Below are 20,698 nucleotides of genomic sequence, written 5' to 3'. Positions count from 1 at the left end.
GACGTAACGTAGGGCTGAACCGTCCAGTCATTCTACGACTTCCTGAATCATGTGTCCGCCCCTTGTATCTGATAGGCCAGAAGTAGCTAGGCCTGCTCATTGTGGGCGGTTCCAAATGGTTGTTTCGCCCTATGTAAATGAGTCTTGTGGGGCTTAGCACCCTTGGTTACTAGTAAAATCGCAGTGTTATTCAAAGTGGCTTTATATATATATAGCCATATAGACGGCGTGTACACTTGTGTGAGTCACAGCAATGCCTCACTGGCATAAGTGCCAGGTACAAACATGGTGGCTGCTGTCTCAACTTGCGGTCATGTGATTTAGAGCTCATGTGACAGCCGCTGGGTATGATGGGAAATACTGCTGGAACTGTGGTGTAAGGATGTTGGAGAGAGAGCTGTCAGGAGCAGGTAGGTGGGTGGGGTGTGCTGAGATTACATGTGTTTGCATTGCCATGGATGAGATGCCAGAGGTCCATGGGGCAACTCTCATGTGTGTGCAAAAGTATGTCTCTGGTTCTGTATGTCACAGGAATCCTACACTTGGGTCTATAGTAGTTATCATCTGTCACAGATTACTCTTCAATTGTACAATCACTGACATAGCCCATACATACGCAAACAGTTTTATGTCCTAGAGTAAAACTAAAGACAAAACCTTTTATTCTATTTTGAGTTATAACCCCTGTCTTCTTTTTTTTTTTTTTTTTTTTTTGCATCTGTGCCCCATTGGGAAGGTTTCCCTTCACTTCCTGTCTCAGATCCCAAAAAAGGAAGTTAGAGGAAATCCCTCCAAAGTGAGGGTTTGACACCCTGGTTGAGAATCCCTGGTTGCCACTGGAACTAGTGTCCATGCTGGAAGATTTCCCCTCTATTCCTGTTCTAGTGACAACTTAAAGTGTGGCAGTTTTGGTGGCTGCATTTGTTTTCTTGTCTAACACTAGCTATTAACCCTGCTAGTAAAGTGGTTGTAAAGCCTTAGGGGCAGTTCAAACCATAGAAACGCAGTCTGAATGCGTTCCAGAAGCTTTTCTGCATGCATGTTTTTGATGGATTCCAGTGCATTCCACCCCCCCCCCCTCCTCTTTTTTTTTTTTTTTTTTTTTTTTTTAGGACCAGTTCACACCACATGCAGTTCAGTGCGTTTTTTCAAAAATGCATGCAAAGTAGGTTATATGGTTTTCAGTGGCATAGTTCACACCAGTGCTTGCAGTTCTAGTGCGTTCCAGTTCCAGAAAAAAAAGTAGAACATGCTGCATTTTCCCCGCATCAACAATGCACCGCAACGCACCTAAACACACCAAAAGCTCACTGGAACACACGTCCTTATTTAAAGTTCACAAAAAAAAGGGGGGGGGGGGAATGTATTGGAATGCATCAAAAACACACATTCAGAAAAGCATCTGGAACACATTCGGACTGCATTTCTATGGTGTGAATCGGCCCTTAACCTTAAATAAGGATGTGCTTTTTGATGCATTTTAGAGCATTCCAGTACAGTCCAGGAAAAATGCAGCATGTTCTACTTTTTTTTTTTTTTCTGGAACTGCCCGCTGTCAATGTACGCTGCAGCGGGGCTCAGGAGTGAGCATGCATGGGTGCCCCCATGGAAAGTGGCTTTCCGTGGGGGCACGTGCCAAAGAGGAGAGGCCTGGAGCGCCAGCAGGGGACCCCAGAAGAAGAGGATTGGGGCTCCTCTTTGCAAAAGCATTGCACAGAGCAGGTAAGTATAGACCTGTTTTTTGTTTTGATTAAAAAACAAAGGTTTAATATCCTTTTAACCGCTTCCTGCCCGGCCTATAGCAGAATGACGACCGGGCAGTGGTTCAGTTATCCTGACCCGGCGTCATATGACGTCCTGCAGGATAACAGCCCGTGGGGGCGTGCAGCTTGGAGATCGGGGGTGCCGTGTGTCAGTCTGACACACTGCTACATCGATCTTAGTAAAGAGTAAGGATGAGCTCCGGCATGTTCGCACGCTCCACGTGCCGAGCCTGCCAGGAAGTCGGCATGGCACTGCGCTAATCACAGGCAGTGAGACATTTTCCCGATGTGCGGCTGCAGAGATCGGGAAATGTCTCACTGCCTTTGATTAGCGCAGTGCCGTGCCGACTTCCTGGCAGGCTTGGCACGTGGAGTGTGCGAACACGCCGGAGCTCATCCTTAGTAAAGAGCCGTGTCCAATCACGGCTGATCACGATGTAGACAGGAAGAGCCGTTGATCGGCTTTTCCCCACTCGCGTCTGACAGACACAAGTAGAGGAGAGCCGATCGGCGGCTCTTCTGATGGGGGGGGGGGGGGGTGTCTGTGCTGATTGTTTATCAGCGCAGTCCCCCCCTTGGATCCCGCCCAGGACCGCCATCATGCTGCCCAGGACCACCAGGATGGCCATCCACACTAGACCACCTGGTATGCCCCCCCAGACCACCAGGGAAATGCAAATCTGTGTCAAGGCAGCTGCCAATCAGTGCCCACTCACAATGCCTACCTCTGCCAGTGCCACCAGGGATGCCTATCAGTGCCCAGTAGTGCTGCCTATCAGTGCCACCCATAAGTACCCATCTTTGCAGCCTTTCAGTGCCGCCTATCAATGCCCATCAGTGCTGCCTACCAGTGCCCATCGTCGGTACCACCTCATTAGTGCCCATCGGTGAAGGAGAAAACTTACTTATTTGCAAAATTTTTATTGTTTTCAAAATTTTCGGGCTTTTTTTATTTGTTTAGCAAAAAATAAAAACTGCAGAGGTGATCAAATACCACCAAAAGAAAGCTGTATTTGTGGGAACAAAATGATAAAAATTCTGTTTGGGTGCAGTGTAGCATGACCGCGCAATTGTCATTTAAACAGCAACAGCTCAGAAAGCTGAAAATTGGCCTGGGCATGAAGGTGTATAAGTGCCTGGTATTGAAGTGGTTGTAAACCCTTACAATTTACCCAGTGAAGTGACTGACCTCAGGTGATACCCAACCTTAGGAATGAAACAAATCCTCTTACATAAGTTGTATCTATTTATCTGTGGTCTTATTTTCTCTATATCCATTCAAAGTCCAGAATTTCTAAAGCTTGTCTGAGCTGTCAGAAAAAAAGGAGTGGAGAGCGTAGAGCTCTGAGAGCTGATTGGAGGGAAGGGACACACCCCCTTCACACAGCAACAGAGCTGAGGCTGTCAGTCAGCTGGAGATCCCTCCCCTATCACCTTTTCTTTCATGGTGTCCGAAAAACTTGTCAGAAGTGACTCATGGAGAGTAATGGAGCAGCAGACAGCAATGACACTTGGTGCTCTGGATTGAGACAAGTACACACTACACAGAGATGTGCTTTCTTCATATTTCATGTCTGAGGTTTACAAACACTTTTTAACTCTCTTCCTGGCCTATGATGACAAGCGTACTAAGCAATGTTATCACCCTAGGACAGAGAGTGTTAGGACTACACAAAACCTCCCTCTCTTCCCTATAACAGAGGTAGGTGCCTTGTAGTCCCCAGAGAGAGCAGGGAACAATGCTAAGTGATAACTTCCTGTACTGTCTACCCCTGCACTGTTATCAACTCCTAGGATTTCTGTCTGGAAGAACGCATAAATATTGTGTATAGATACATACATTTTTTTTTTTTTTTTTTTGCACCCATCAAACAGGTATACAATAATAGAACATTTTAATTCATGCTCGCTCCCAAGCTGCCTCTGTGTGGCCAAAAGGCCCACAGAGTGTGGCTCTGCCCCCTGCTTCCTACTCACTGGCTGTGATTGACATCAATGGGAGCCAATGGCTGCCACTGTTCAACATTTTTCAATAAAATAATTTTCAAAATCGTATTCTCATTACTTTCTGGACACACCTAGTAAACTGCCACAAAAATAAAACTAATTTAGCTGATTTAAGTCCTAGTATGCACCGTACACTAGCACATTATAACAGACTTACCTGTACACAGAGCTCTTCAGTGCATCGCTGTCACAAATTCCTGGCACTTCCATTTTCATCCAGTCTTCCTTCCAGGTTTGTGTGCTCCGGCTATATGAATGGCCCTGTATGGAGCTCTGAAGGCAGGGCACAGGTATGCTGTCCCTTCAGAGCGCATGGGCCGGTGACGTCACTGGCTGCATCCCCTGCAAATATCTCCTAAACAGTGCAAGTTTAGGAGATATTTACTGTACCATAGACCTGTAGGTACAAGTTAAAAAGTGGACTTGTCTTCCACTTTAACTTCATCCCCGAGCCTCGTTTTGAGATTTGTTGTTTACAAGTTAAAATCTTTTTTTTTTTTTTGCTAGAAAATGACTTAGAGCCCCCAAACATTATATATGGGTTTTTTTCAGACACCCTAGAGAATAAAATGACGGTCATTGCAATACTTAATGTCACACCGTATTTGTGCAGCAGTCTTGCAAGCACATTTTTTTTTTTTGAAAAAATACACTTTTTTGAATTAACCACTTCAGCCCCGCCATTTTTTGCGATACGGCACTCTGTCGCTTTAACCGCTTCCCGTAGATATACGTCGGCAGAATGGCACGGCTGCACAAAGTAACGTACCCGCGATCGCCTCACGGAGAGGACGAACGAGGAGATGCTGATGCAAACAAGCATCTCCCCGTTCTGCCTAGTGACAGTGTCACTGATCTCTGCTCCCTGTCATCGGGAGCAGAGATCAGTGACGTGTCACGCACAGCCCATCCCCCCTACAGTTAGAACACATCCCTAGTACTGACTTAACCCCTCCCCGCCCCCTAGTGGTTAACCCTTCATTGCCAGTGTCATTTACACAGGAATCAGTGCATTTTTATAGCACTGATTGCTGTATAAATGACAATGGTCCCAAAAAATGTGTAAAAAATGTCCGACATTACCGCCATAATGTCGCAGTCACAATAAAAATCACTGATCGCCGCCATTACTAGTAAAAAAAAAAAAAATATTAATAAAAATGCCATAAAACTATCCCCTAAAAATAATGCGTTTTTTTTCAAAATTGTCACTATTTTTTTGTTTATAGCCCAAACAATAAAAACCAGAGGTGATCAAATACCACCAAAAGAAAGCTCTATTTGTGGGAAAAAAAGGACATCAATTGTGTTTGGGAGCCACGTCGCACGACCGCGCAATTGCCAGTTAAAGCGACGCAGTACCGAATCACAAGAAAACGCACTGGTCAGGAAGGGGGTAAATTCTTCTGGGGCTGAAGAGGTTAACTGACAATTGCGCAGTCATGTGACGTTGCACCCAAACAAAATTGACATCCTTTTTTTCCCACAAATAGAGCTTTCTTTTGGTGGTATTTGATCATCTCTGCGATTTTTTTTTTTTTTTTTTTTTTTTTTTCGCTATAAACAAGACTAACAATTTTGAAAAAAAACATTATTTTGTACTTTTTGCTATAATAAATATCCCCATTTTTTTAAAAAGCTAATTTTTTTTTCCTCAGTTTAGGCCTATATGTATTCTTCTACATATTTTTACTAATAAAAATCACAATAAGTGTATATTGATTGGTTTGCGCAAAAGTTATAGCATCTACAAAATAGGGGAAAGATTTATGGCATTTTTATTAATATATATTTTTTTTTTTTACTAGTAATGGCGGTGATCAGCGATTTTTATCGGGACTGCAACATTATGGCGGACACATCGGACACTTTTGACACATTTTTGGGACCATTGGCATTTATACAGCGATCAGTGCTATAAATATGCACTGATTACTGTGTAAATGTCACTGGCAGGGAGGAGTTAACAAGAGGGGGCGATCAAGCGGTTAACTGTGTTACCTAGGGAGTGATTCTAACGGGGGGGGGGGGGGGGGAGGTGGGACTGCCTGGGTCAGGAGAGCAATTGTTGTTCATACTTTATATGAACTAGGGCTGAAACAACTAATCGATTAATCGACAACGAATCGATTATGAAATTAATCGATTACTATTTTCATAATCGATTAATCGGCCAGTAACATAATGGGGTTAAAAATAATAAAATTAGCCCTTTATAGTACAAAAAGAGCAAATAATCGCTACTGTAAATATTACTTTCACAGTTCTACAGTAAAAAAATTAACCCCTTACAGTAGTGATCATTTGCTTTTTTTGTACTATAAAGGGCTCATTTTAGTTTTTTTTAACCCCATTATGTTACTAAACATTTTAGACCTGGTTTACATCTTTGTGTTTTTTGGTGCTTTTTGCAGAAACACACTACAGTTCATTTAACATGGTTTTCTATGGGACACGTTCACAACTATACTTTTTTTCAGCCGCTGCGTATTTGGAAAGGGTCAGGGACTTTTTTTTTTTTTTTTTTTAACGCAAAACGGTGCTTTTTTGGTTCAATATACTTCAATGGAGAAGCTACAGAAAAGCATGTAATTCGTTTTTGCAGCAATTTGTATTTTTTAATCTGCCCAACAACAAATTGGCCAAAAAACTGTATTTCTCTTCTAATAGTGTATATATAGTATATCTCTTCTGTCTGTTATTCTCAGAGTGGATTTAATATTTTGCTCCCTAACCATATAGTTGGTTGTTTATATTTACCACTGCATAGGGATATTTAAGAATACATTGTTTTTTTTTAAAAAACTTTACATACTAACTAAATTATACACCACACTTTTTTTTAAGGTTATTAATCGATTAATCGAAACAATAATCGACCAACTAATCGATTATGAAAATAATCGTTAGTTGCAGCCCTAATATGAACAACAGATAGCTCTTCTCACCCCTGACAGCACAGAGATCTGTCTGTAGGGCTGCAACTAACGATTATTTTCATAAATTATATATATGTAAAGTTTTAAAAAAAGGCAATTTATTCTTAAATACCTCTATGCAATGGTAAATATAAATAACCAACTATATGGTTAGGGAGCAAAATATCTGATCCACACTGAGAATAACAGACAGAAGAGATATACTGTATATACTATTAGAGGAGAGATTTACTGTATATACTATTAGAGGAGAGATCTACTGTATATACTATTAGAGGGGAGATCTACTGGATATACTATTAGAGGAGAGATCTACTGGATATACTATTAGAGGAGAGATATACTGGATATACTGTTAGAGGAGAGATATACTGGATATACTGTTAGAGGAGAGATCTACTGGATATACTGTTAGAGGAGAGATCTACTGGATATACTGTTAGAGGAGAGATCTACTGGATATACTGTTAGAGGAGAGATATACTATTAGAGGAGAGATATACTGGATATACTATTAGAGGAGAGATATACTGGATATACTATTAAAGGGTGAATCTGGTAAATATTATCAGACTCAGAGATCACATTTTTTTATTTAAAAAAAAAAACAAACAGTCTTCCTTCAAAAAAAAAAGTCATTTTAAGAACATTCGTTCAATTTTCTAATCATTAGTGATGGGAAAATTTGGAAATAATAAAAAACTTCTCAGTCAAAGGAATTTTCAGACAGTGCATGTGGTTTTCGTTCAGAAATTACATTCCTTTTAAAAACAGAATGTTAAAAACAAGTGAAAATTTCAAACATTCTTTCATTCATCGAATGTACAAAGATTTTTCATCTGAATATTCTCGTCTGAAAATTGATCTGTGTGGCCAGCATAAGGCTCGATACACACCTATGTAGTTTGCTTTTGATCTGTTGCTGCAGTGCTTTTTGCTGTGTGTTTTGAATTTTGCGCACGTGATTTTACTGCGATTTGTGTATTTGCATTTTTTTTTGCCCAATTTGTTGTTGGGCAGATTAAAAAACACAAATTGCTGCAAAAACGCATTACATGCTTTTCTGCAGCTTCTCCATTGAAGTATATTGACCCAAAAAAGCACCGTTTTGCGGTAAAAAAAAAAAAAAAGTCCCTGACCCTTTCCAAATACCCAGCGGCTGAAAAAAGCATAGATGTGAACATGTCCCATAGGAAACCATATAAATGAACTGTAGTGCGTTTCTGCAAAAAGCACATAGGTTAAACAAAACTATAATTAGCCCTTATGCCGCGTACACACGGTCGGACTTTTCGTCTACAAAAGTCCGACAGCCTGTCCGACAGACTTCCGACGTACCTTCGGCGGACTTGCGGCAGACTTTCTTACGAACGGACTTGCACACACACGACCACACAAAAGTACGACAGCCTAGTACGCGGTGACGTACACCAAGTCCGACGAGACTATAAAACGGAAGTTCAATAGCCCGTACGACACCCTTTGGGCTCCTTCTGCTAATCTCGTGTTTATCTCGTGTTAGTAGAAGTTTGGTGAGAGACGATTCGCGCTTGTGAGACTCGTATTTTTCAGTTCGTTTTAACTGTTGTTCAGTCTGTGCTTGTGAGGTTTGTATCTGCTTTTCAGTGCGTTTGGTCAGTTGGCATTGAGAAATCTTTGTTTTATTGGCCGCTCGTTCCTGATTTTCAGGTCGTTCTTCACAGGCCTTGCTGTTCTTCAGTGCGTTCTGTTTAGTGCGTTCTGACCAGCCGACCGTTTTGAAGCCATGTTACCTGTACGTACTCGTCGTAGAGCTCGTGCATTGTATGTGCTTGGTGCTGTAGTTTATTCTTCAGCCCAAGACCAGTCCATGAACAGGGCGAGGAGGAGTTCATGGACCAAGAATTGGTTGCTTCAGCGTGACCAGTTCTGTCACATGCCTTTGCTCCGTGAGATCCGTGAGAATAATCCTGAGGATTTCAGGAACTTTCTCCGGATGACGGACCCCGTTTTTGACCGTTTGTTGGCTTTGCTGACCCCCTATATCAGCAGGCAGGATACCTGCATGAGGCAAGCCATCACTCCGGAGCAGAGGCTGGTCGCTACCTTGCGGTATTTGGCCACAGGGAGAAGCCTGCAGGACCTTAAGTTCTCGACAGGCATCTCCCCCCAGGCTCTGGGGATCATTATCCCAGAGACCTGTTCTGCCATCATACAGGTCCTGCAGAAGGACTATATTAAGGTAAGATATTTTTCTTTTATTAGCATCACATGTTCTTTTATGTAATCTTTGATAATGTGATGTATTTCTTGCTTCAAACACTACTTACCATCATTGCAATATAGTGTGAATGTCCCCTTTTTATCCTCACACATGCTGGAATTTTTTACTGTTATTTTTTGTCATGCATGTATATTTTCCTTCAATAACCTTCCCAGCATGAAGTGATGGGAACATATCCACCTAGTCTACTCATTTGGAATGTATTTTGTTTGAGTGTATTTAGTGTGCTGCTAATGAGCAATTATCTAGATTTCACAACCCCCCCCACCACCTAAACTCACTCCAAATAGTGTGCTGCTAATGAGCAATTATCTAGATTTCACAACCCCCCCACCACCCCCCCCCCACCACCTAAACTCACTCCAAATAGTGTGCTACTAATGAGCAATTATCTAGATTTCACAACCCCCCCCCCCCCCACCACCTAAACTCACTCCAAATAGTGTGCTGCTAATGAGCAATTATCTAGATTTCACAACCCCCCCACCCCCACCCTCGTTAAAATTTGCTGGAATGTTCTGTGGTGTTGATTTGTCTAAAGCAAATATATGTTGCACTTTGCAAAATGCATGTGCACTCTACAAGTGCATTTGTTCCAGTGCTTTAGTAAATGAGCAGAAGCTCTGCTGATTTCCATCATCAAATCATATGCAAGCCTCAAAGTGTTTTCATTAATTGCCCTTGCATGTGATTGTGTACTCCTTGCAACATGAATGCCTTTTTACATTACCTCATTTACTGTAAGCTGGTTAGCAACTGCACCTGCAGAGTGCGACAACTGCAGTCTTGTAGCCTTTTTAGTCCCTAAATTCCTGCGTGTCCTAAAAGTAATTTTTTTTAGGGATTTCACAACCCCCTAAAATGTAATCAATGTTCCATCAGAGGGGGTGAGCAATCTGATAAGTGTGCCTTTCCATATTAGTTATTCCAGAACAATTAAATTATTGAATGTTATACTGATGCTGGGGAATAATGTTTTTAATTGTCTAATTTTCTTGCAATGTTAGCTTCCAAATTAATTGATTTTGGTTTTCTTGTTTGATTTCCCAGTTTCCTTCAACGCCACAGGAATGGCAGACTGTGGCATCCCATTTTGCCAGCCGTTGGGACTTTCCCAATTGTGGAGGGGCTATAGATGGGAAACATGTCCACATTGTGCCACCACCCCATTCGGGGTCATATTATTTTAATTATAAGGGGTTCCACAGTATTGTTTTAATGGCGGTGGTGTCGGCACACTATGATTTTTTATATGTGGACGTGGGGAAGAATGGCCGGATGTCGGATGGAGGAGTATTTGCCCAGACGGAGTTCTGCCAGCGTCTCCAGAGTGGTGGCCTGGGATTGCCACCTGATGAGGATAACGTGGAAGGACTCCCCTTTGTCTTCATTGCCGATGAAGCCTTCGCTCTCAGCAAGCACCTCATGAGGCCATTCCCCCAAAGAACCCTCACCCCGGAGAGGAGGGTTTTTAATTACCGGCTGGCCAGAGCTAGAAGAGTGGTTGAGAATGCGTTTGGAATTCTGGCCAGCCGGTTCCGCCTGTTTCAAACAGCCATTAATTTGGCGGAATACAAACTTAATTTTATCATTTTATCGTGCTGCATTCTGCACAACTTTTTAAATAAGCATTCTCCAAATTATATAGGCACAGTTGGGCCTGAGGCCGGACAAATAGAAGCCAACCTTACAGGCCTGGATACTGTCCGTACTGGCTTGGCCCCCCAAAGTGCCCGTCAAGTTAGACAGCAATATGTTAATTATTTTATGGGTAGGGGGGCCATTGCAATGGGCCAGGATATATAATTTTTGACAATAAAAAAATTATTGATGAAATCTTGCATTATATTTATTGCTTGCCTTTCTTTTGGGCTGTCTCCTAGGTTATGGTCGAGCAGTTGTAGTGCCAACTGTATTGTAATTTTAAATGTCTAAATAAGCTCCATTGCCACTGTAAACAACTTTTTTACAATTATAACTAAAATGATACTGAGCCTTGAAATAACAAACCACACATTTATTTAATTCCTATAAGGAGATGTTTTTATTAATGGTTGTTATGCATTCAGTTCTGCATTTAGTATAAAATGTTCATAGACAAAAATAGAATGATATCTTAATAATGTATCAAAATATAATTATATCTAAATATTTATACCTAATCCACAAAAAAATATTTTTGGCTTTTTGATTTTCACAAACAGGCTTATTTTTTTGTTTTGGGAAAATCAAGTTTTGTTTTGTTTTTTTTTTTTTTTAAAGCAATTTTTTGGTTTATGTTTTTTTTTTTTTATCAAGTTATTTTTGTTTTTATTATTTTTTTTTAATAAAGTTTGTATATTAATTTTTTTTGGTTTTTTAAAATCAAGTTTTTTAATTTTTTTGGTTTTTTAAAATCAAGTTTTTTAATTTTTTTGGTTTTTTAAAATCAAGTTTTATTTTTTTGTGGATTTTTGAGGTATTTACGAGAAACAGCCCTCCTTTTTTACATTAGGTTAAACAGCCATTTATGTTCTGACAAAAAAAAAAAAAGAGAAGGCCCAGAATGGGGTCAGCAAAACAGGAAATGAAGGACATGATTGATGTTTTGGGGTTTAAAAAAGGGCATTTAGATTCGACCCAAAACATCAATCATGTCCTTCATTTCCTGCTGCATACGATCCAGCCGATTCCGCATTTGATCGATCTCCCCATTCCAGGCCATTATTTGAGCAATTAGCCGTTGGGCACTGTCTGTGGTGAAATAGTCACTTGGACCTAAAGTGGAATGAAAAAAAAAATATGTTTAGAAATATGCACACATAAGTTTACCTTACCATAAAGCTGGTGTCTCAAACACTGACCTGGTGGGGTGCCCATGTCGCATACTTCATGAACATCCTCGGGGGTGGCGCTGTTGCTTGACTCAAGCACAACCAGATCACCTAAAATAGAGTAGAAAAATTACATAAAATAAAAGGCAGCCATGCATAGATTACCGTAAGCTGGTGTGTCAGACACTCACCTGGTGGGGTGCCCATGTCGCCCACCTCTCCTTCCTCCACATCCTCAATGGGACTTGGGCTTATTTCCCAATCATGTTTTGCTTGGGGTGGACTGTCTTCTGGTTGTTGGCTGAGTGATTTTTCCCCTATGTGAAACAAAAAATTATTAATCTAATTAGCACACAGATATTTTAGTACATAGTAATTTTCCAACATTTGTAATGAAGTGGTTTGTGTAGAGTTCCTATTTTACCTCAATATTTAAAATTAGAAAGACATATCGGATAGATAGATATCAATATCTCAAAATATAGTTAATAATCTTTTGATCTCTCTCTATATCTGGAACAAAATCTCTAAATATCTAACTAAATGTAAAGCCACAAAATTAAGATAACTTCAAAAAGAATGTTTTACATTTCTATATCTATCTATCTACCTATCTCTATATTTCTCTCTCTCTATATATATTTCTCTCTCTCTCTCTCTCTCTCTCTCTCTCTCTATATCTCTATATCTATATCTATATCTATCTCTCAATAAATATATATATATATATCTCTCTCTATAGTTATATATATATATATATATATATATATATATATATATATAGTTATATATATAGTTATATATATGTGTATATATATGTATATATATATATATATGTATATATATATGTATGTATATATATATGTGTATATGTATATATAGATATATATCTATAGATATGTAACGAGGTTTCTTAAAAGATCGTTTAAAACGATGAACAAAAAATCGGATAGGAAGGAAAAGCACATGGAGCAGTATACAAGGTAATAAACACAAGAGAAAAACACGACAAGTACTTACTTTTTTTAAGAACTTTCCGGATACGTCGGTATTGATCCGGCTCCCTGAGTTTCAGGTCAGACCATCTTTTTCGCAGTTGATCTTTGGAGCGCTGGACCCCAAAAGATGCCTGCAAAGTCTCCACGACCTTCGCCATTATTTTGGCCTTGCGCAAATTTGGCCGTGCGTACGGCCCATAATTGCCATCATAGTCGTCTTTGTGAAGAATGGCCACCATCTCCACCATCTCTTTAAAACTCATATTAGAGGCCTTAAATCTAGGCCTCATAGATTTCGCTGACGTTCCAGCCTCCGGGCTGTCTCCACTACCTGAGGTCGTCAACATTTCAGGTGTCTCCGCCATTCTTTAACTCCACTACGCGCCGTAACAAAAAATGGGCGGAGAACATGAGTTAAAATCGAACGTCAGGGGCGGGCGACGCAGGCGGAGTTTCACACATGCGTAGTGTATAAAGAGGGGCCTTGCGCACGTGTCGTACGTACGTTCTGTGCGTCGAATTAGGGGGCGGAGAACATGAGTTAATTTCGAACGTCAGGGGCGGGCGACGCAGGCGGAGTTTCACACATGCGTAGTGTATGAAGAGGGCCCTTGCGCACGTGTCGTACGTACGTTCTGTGCGTCGAATTAGGGGGCGGAGAACATGAGTTAATTTCGAACGTCAGGGGCGGGCGACGCAGGCGGAGTTTCACACATGCGTAGTGTATGAAGAGGGCCCTTGCGCACGTGTCGTACGTACGTTCTGTGCGTCGAATTAGGGGGCGGAGAACATGAGTTAATTTCGAACGTCAGGGGCGGGCGACGCAGGCGGAGTTTCACACATGCGTAGTGTATGAAGAGGGCCCTTGCGCACGTGTCGTACGAACGTTCTGTGCGTAGGTGATAGTGGACCTGGACGTTACAAAACGAAGGTAATTTTAAATATATTTTTTTTGGGTTTTATGGTCATGACTTTGTAGCAAGCGGCCTATATGGCTTGATAGATTGATGAGGCCTACATAGGGAGAAGATGATGAGGGGTTAGCCGAAACCTATAATAAAAGTGTTTTTTGTCTTGTGACTTCATCTTTTCCAGATATAATGAATCCCCTATTTAAGGATCCAGAGTTCCTTACATCTTTTATTTCCAAATATCGAGAGATGAGGAATTTGTGGGAGGTGAAACACCCTCAGTATTATGCTAAGCATGTGAGGAAGTCAACGCTGGAGAGACTTCTGGCCTTTGTCCAGGCGACCATCCTGGAAGCAACAATGGAGACATTGCTCAAGAAAATTGGGGGCTTGAGGAACATGTATAAGAGGGAGCATAAGAAGATCCAGGAATCAAGGAGATCAGGAGCATCAGCAGATGATGTTTATGTACCCAGGCTGTGGTACTATAATCAACTACGTTTTCTGGATGACCAGAATGAAGCCAGGCCATCACTTTCAACCCTTCCCTCCACCCCAGCAGAGGCTGATGAGGAGCAAGCTGGGTCTTCCATCCTGGATGAACCAGATATGACCATCTGGAGTCAGGTAAATTATTTTAACAAATATTTACTGTACTAATATTAATGATGTTAACTGGATGTTATAATTGTCTAAAATAATTTGGCACTCAAAATTGGGTATACATATCAATTGACAGTAGTGGCTAAATATGTTTGGCACCTGCTTGAAATAATTAGGGTGTCTGATTAGACTCTTTTATTAAAGAGAAGTATTCACATTGAATTTGCTATTCATGAGAAGCAAACTGTGTGTCATTGATGAACCCAAAAAAATATACTCAAACTATTGTCCTTTTTTTATACACAGGATGAGTCCATCCAGGAGGAATGTGGGGAAAGTGGCAGGCAGGAGGAGACCAGGCCCATGGACAGCCTGGAGGAGGCCGGATTCACCATCATCCTGGAGGAGGCTGGGCCCAGTGTCAGGCAGGAGGTGGCTGCTCCCAGTGAGGTGGCTGCTCCCAGTGAGGTGGCTGGGCCAAGTGAGGTGGCTGGGCCAAGTGAGGTGGCTGGGCCCAGTAGGAGCCTGACCGAATCCCAAGTGCCTCCCCTCCACCTTCCCAAAAAAAGGGCCAGGAAGGGGATGGTCACACAGGATGCATCCCTGCGCCTCATGCAAGAGGCCACCCGTTTTTTAAGGAGCCCCCCCGAAGCGGAAGAATCCTATGGCTGCTACTTAGCCAGCAGGCTTCTTCAGATGAATAGGGAGCAGCGCCTCATTTGTGAGCGCCTATTTGGGGAAACAATCCATAAGGGGCTGCAGGGCACGCTAACACAAAACACCCAACTACATGAGGCAGCCCCCCCTCCTCCTCCTCCTCCTCCTCCTCCTCCTCCTGCCACAACTGAAACACCAGAGCCACAGCCTCAAAAGAAGGCTACAGGGAAGGCTGCAGGGCAGCGTGGAGGAAAGGCTGCAGGGAAGAGAAGAAAATGATGACCTGGGTTCAGTCTGGTCTGACAGAAGACGCAGGCTGTTGTAGGACCACAGTCTGGGGACATCTAGATCATCTGCTGGTGCTGTTGATCTCTGGGATTCTTGGACCAGATTGTGCTCCCTCTTATATGGACTCCGCAAGATCCCAATTTTCTGGTACACCGACTTTTTACAGCGTTGACTTCCTCTTTATTTTATTTTGACCATGAATAAATGGATCATTTTTTGAGTTTAGCAAAAGACTTTATGTTTTTTCTTTGAAATCATTGATTTTACACACAATGTTAAATTAACAAGGGACAACAATCTCATTGAGTTTGAAAAAAAACACACCAAAAATACATTACTAATGTTAATAATGTTCAAGTGGTAAGTCTTGAAAATCCAAAAATTTACGTAACCAAAAACGGTGCTTTGGGTTAACTTTATCTAAAAACTAAAAAATAATCACTATAAAAAAAAAAAACAGAATAATGGGTTCTTTGTGGTAACTTTACAAACCTAAAAAAAAAAAAGGGGAAAAAGTATTATTAGTATGGAAACATTGTTTTTAAAATGCATACTATATCATTCATGAGATCAAAGAGAAAAAGAATCCAGAAATCAGTTTGGGAGAACTCTGATTATGAACAGCAAAACACCTTCGTTCTTTATAGAGCCTTCGTAAAGAAGAAATAAAATGCGCTGCATTCAACGATCACAGATTTTGCAGCGTGATGAATGTGCTACCTACAATACGAACACTAGTTTTACTAGACCGAGTGCTTCCGTTTAGTTTTTGCTTATGAGCATGCGTCGTTTTTTTGTCCGTCGGACTAGCATACAGACGAGCGGACTTCGGGGTCCGTCGTACTTACGACGTAAAGATTTGAAGCATGCTTCAAATCTAAAGTCCGTCGGATTTGAGGCTAAAAAAGTCCGTTGAAAGTCCGGAGAAGCCCACACACGATCGGATTACCAGCCAGCTTTAGTCCGTCAGCGTCCGTTGGACTTTTGTAGACGAAAAGTCCGACCGTGTGTACGCGGCATTAGAGTACAAAAAGCAGATAATCACTACTTTTAAGGGGTTAATTTTTGTACTGTAGACCTGTGAAAGTAATATTTACAATAGCGATTATTTGCTCTTTTTGTACTATAAAGGGCTCGTTTTTTTTTTTTTTTTAACCCCATTATGTTACTGGCCGATTAATCGCTTATGAAAATAGTAATCAATTTCATAATCGATTGGTTGTCGATTAATCGATTAGTCGTTTCAGCCCAACTGTTTACGTTGACAGATCTCTGTTCCGTCTCTGTGTGGAGCGATCGCGGGTGCCCGGCGGCACGTGCATCGGTTCCAGTGTCGCATGCGCGTGCCCCCTAGTGGTCAAAAGGCGAACCAACGTATAGCTACGTCGGTTCGCCCAGGGGAGCCAACCTGCCGCAATACAGCTGCGGCGGCTGGTCAGGAACTGGTTAAAAAATAAGACAACAGTAAAGTTGGCCCAATTTTTTTCTGTATTGTGAAAGATAATGTTACACCGAGTAAATTGATGCCCAACATGTCAGGCTTCAAACTGGCAATAAACTTTGGCACTTAAAAATCTCCATTGGTGACATTTAAAAATGTCTACAGGTTACCAGTTTTGAGTTAGAGGAAGTCTAGTGCTAGAATTATTGCTCTCACTCTAACAATCGCGGCGATACCTCACGTGTGGTTTGAACAGCGTTTTCATATGCGGGCGCGACTTACGTATTTTTTTTCTTATTTTACCTTTTATTTTTACACTGTCCTTTTTAAAAAAAGAAAAAAAATTGGATCACTTTTATTTAAATTACAAGGAATGTAAACATCACTTGTAATAGAAAAACAGCATGACAGGACCTCTTGAATGTGAGATCTGCAGTAAAGAATACCTCAGATCTCATTTTTACACTAAAATGCAATTTAAAAAAAAAAAAAAAATCCCCTTTTTAAGAGCATTGGGCGGAAGTGACATTTGACGTAGCCGAGCAGGGGCCATCTTTCCCTCACTCGGCATTCAGGCAGTGAGGGGAGTGGACGCGATCGCCTCTGCCGCTACTGGGGCCCTCTTCCACCACTGATAAAAGTGATCTTGCGGTGAATCAGCCACGGAGACCACTTTTATCCTAAAGAGAAACGCATGCCGTTCCTGAATATACAGGGGTTATGGCAGCTGGCTTTAGTAAATAGGCCATCATCTGATTAGTTATGTCTACGGAGGTAAGCAGGAGCACTAACTGCCTGACCTCCCTAAATGGACAAACCTTCAGGCAGCTTCAAAATATGTGCAGGGGAGTACCCTCTTCTGAAGAGCAGTGCCAGAAAAGATTATCTGTCTGTCTATCTATCTGTGTGTACCAAAAGACACACATACACACACAGTGCAGCGATACTACAGTGATAATTCAATGCTATACTTAGTGCTATGTATACATGCAATAAAATTCAAATTCATGAAAAATTCATAATAAATGTCCCATATATCAATCTTGATAGTAGTGCTCCAGTGTTATCATATCACCCTGCTTCTCAATAATTCTTATTGCATGTGCAAACCACTACCAGCTATTTAATCTGCTCACCTCAAAGGTGAGTCAGGAAGACTCAAATTAACTCTTTATTTTTACTCCGCAAACATCTTTTCTTTCTCTCAGGACTCAGCTGTTCAATTTCTCCCTTTCACGATCTCCACTCCACCCGATGTATCCCTCACAGATAGGGGGCTGATCTCTGAGATTATTCAGCTCTTCCTCCACTTCAAGGGACTCGTATCATGTAATCAAAAACACAGCCGACATAGTGCTCTCTGCTATAAAACTTTTATTCAAAACCTCGCTAAAAGAGGACAGTTACTGGATATAAAAACAAAATTCGCTTGTTACATGTATTGAGAGCGCCCGTTTGCTCACCACCGTGGCTGCGCAACGTCAAAATGCTCGGATCCTCTCTTCTGCACATGTATGTAGTGATTTCACTTAAAGTGTATAGCGGCTGCAACTTTGCACTTCATTCATTTAGGGTGCCGCTGATCGTTTCACACATTTGTAGAACAGATTAGATGTTTGCAGGAAAGAAATCTAGGAAAAACTGCCAGAGCCTAGTACCAATGCAAGATAATCTTGTAACCCTGCTCCTGATATTTGTTGACTGTGGATGACTTATGTGCAGAAAGGATGGCTCTTTAAGTTTGAGCAATGGAGAAGGTCCTACCCAACTCACACTCCCATTTCCGTATTTAAGAAGGAATGTATCTCGGCAGGAGAGAGTTTGTACAGCGTGACGGGAGATGAGAAGTGTAAAATGATCATTGCATAGGTTTTAAAAAGGAGTAAATATAACGGAAACTTATATAAGCGGAACTTGTTTGATTTAATTGTTTCAAAAAACAGTTAGATTCCTGGCATGCCGTGACTGCTAACTGCCACGTTTGCTTGTGCTCTCAACCAAACTGTCAAACCATCAAATAGCTGCTGTCATAACTGATTACATGTGCAACATCATGATAGTTGCAGATCAAACAGAAGAAAAGATGGCAGCTTCCATGGCTGAAAGGCATAGGGGGTTTTAGTTCCACTTTCGCTCTTCCAGGTTGGATGATAACTGAGGTTAATACTGTCAATACAGATTGTCACAGGCCTGCTGCTCTAAGCCTTCATTCACATCTAGTAAGCACTTCTGGAATCCTTTATACAGGCGTTTTGTTTGCGCATGTACACATGTTTTTCTTAAATGCTTTTGAATGTGTTTGCAAGCTGTTGCGTGGGAAGAGAGGAGGATACTAGAAAAGAACAGTCGTTTAGTTGTAAAAGTACACAAAAACATTTTGTGTTGCGCACTTCCAGGTGCTTCCATTGAAGTCTGGGGCCAAAATGCGCAAAACTCGTCTGCAAAAAAGCTCATGTACTTTTTTGAGCTTTGAGTGACTGAGCTCAGAGATGTGAGCAGATTGAAAAGAATAGGGTTCCTAATGCTGAATGTTGTCATATGTAGGCTTAGTAACAAAAACACATGCAAAAATATTCAAGCACGAAAGGGGCTTAAGGCTGTATTACCACTACTCACTTCAATAAAAGAATATTCATGCAAAGCGCAGCAGTGACATTATTATGTCAGCATTGTTCTCTGGGGTGAGCCCAGATTTGATCTTAAAGCAGAGCTCTCTCCAAGGAACACTGCAGGCTCCACACTGCATTCTGACTTTTTTAAATGAAGGGTAATGTACATGCGTGGAGTTCACTGTGGTTTCTGTTAGTGAAAAGAAAGATATATATATATATATATATATATATATATATATATATTTTTTTTTTCATTTATTTATTATGAACAGTAGCAGGGTTTCCTGCCTAATGTTATATAGAGCCATCAGTCTCACAAAATGTTTCTTACAGGCTTCGAAAAATCCAGCAACTTGATTAAATCTTTACCACCTGACCTGTTTGCGGAAGTGGTAAGTAATTTACATTAATAATGCGTTTATTAAATCTTTTTGTGCTTTATTGATAAGGTTGAATTATCGGTCCAACTTTTAGTTTTTGATAGAATGATCAGGGGTGAGAACCTCTGTTAAGGCCAGGACAAGGGGTGGGCACGAGGGACAGCTGCCTTGGGCACTGTGTGAGCTGCGGGAGGCTCCACAAGGAGTTTTTGCCGGGGGGGGGGGGGGGGAGAGAGATGATTTGTGTTGGAAGGGGGGAATTTGGTCGATGGCATGGGGTAAGTAGTGTTCTAGGAGGGGAAATTGGGGGGGGGGGGTGTTAAGAGTGGTGATTTAAGGGGATTTGTGTAGGGAGGGGGTGAATAAGATTTGTGCTGGGAAGATGGATTTGGGGGAATTTGCTGGGGGGGGGGGGGGCGCATGTGTACTAGAAGGGTAAATTTTAGGGGTAGAGGATTTGTACTAGGAAGGGTGTGTTTGTTTTTTTGGGGGGGGATTTGAGGCATGGGGAGGGGGGGCATAAATTTGTTCTGAGAGGGGGAATTTTGGCAGGGGGCAGATTTGTACTGTGAGGAGGGAGGGAATTATACCTAGGGGTAAGCATGTAGATTAGTGATCAGTGTTTTTTGCTAAAAGAACTGGTCAAGTCTTTGTCTGTATACCTGTTGCTGAGATTTCACCTCAATTGTTGCCATAGACAGCAATAATGTTTAGTAGAGAATTGAAGGGCTATACCCTTGGTCAGGTTTGTACAACTATGTGTTTTGAGAGAGATTTCCCCTCATTTCTTGTCCTGTTCATGGTTGTCAGACAGAACAGGGTTTGAAGAAGGCCTGACCTGTGGGAGATATACACAAAATAAGGCAAGTAGAAGAAGATCTACTGTAGTCCCCAGTATTGCCTTACCTTTGGGCTCACTGCAGTTGTTCTTTTCCCCATTACTAAGTTTTGCACTTTCTCTGCATGATGGCAGACATAATGGTAGAGTTGGAGGGATTTGCTTTCTCAGATCAGACCCCCAGC

At 41.5% G+C, this 20,698-nt stretch overlaps 1 protein-coding gene across 1 annotated transcript in view; it reads left to right on the top strand.

Annotated features, from left to right (window-relative positions):
* The first annotated feature begins 258 nt into the window (after positions 1–258).
* COMMD6 (COMM domain containing 6) overlaps positions 259–20,698 on the top strand; it is a 40,381-nt gene continuing 19,941 nt past the window's right edge. Inside the window, exons 1-2 of the mRNA XM_073614265.1 lie at positions 259–410; positions 19,629–19,687. Coding sequence (XP_073470366.1) covers positions 383–410; positions 19,629–19,687 — 87 coding nt within the window. The 5' untranslated portion in view covers positions 259–382. The remainder of the gene's footprint in view (positions 411–19,628; positions 19,688–20,698) is intronic.

The sequence above is a fragment of the Aquarana catesbeiana genome, linkage group LG02, assembly GCF_042186555.1.
Source record: "Aquarana catesbeiana isolate 2022-GZ linkage group LG02, ASM4218655v1, whole genome shotgun sequence".
Lineage (NCBI taxonomy): Eukaryota > Metazoa > Chordata > Amphibia > Anura > Ranidae > Aquarana > Aquarana catesbeiana.
This window is presented reverse-complemented; position numbering and strand designations above follow the sequence as displayed.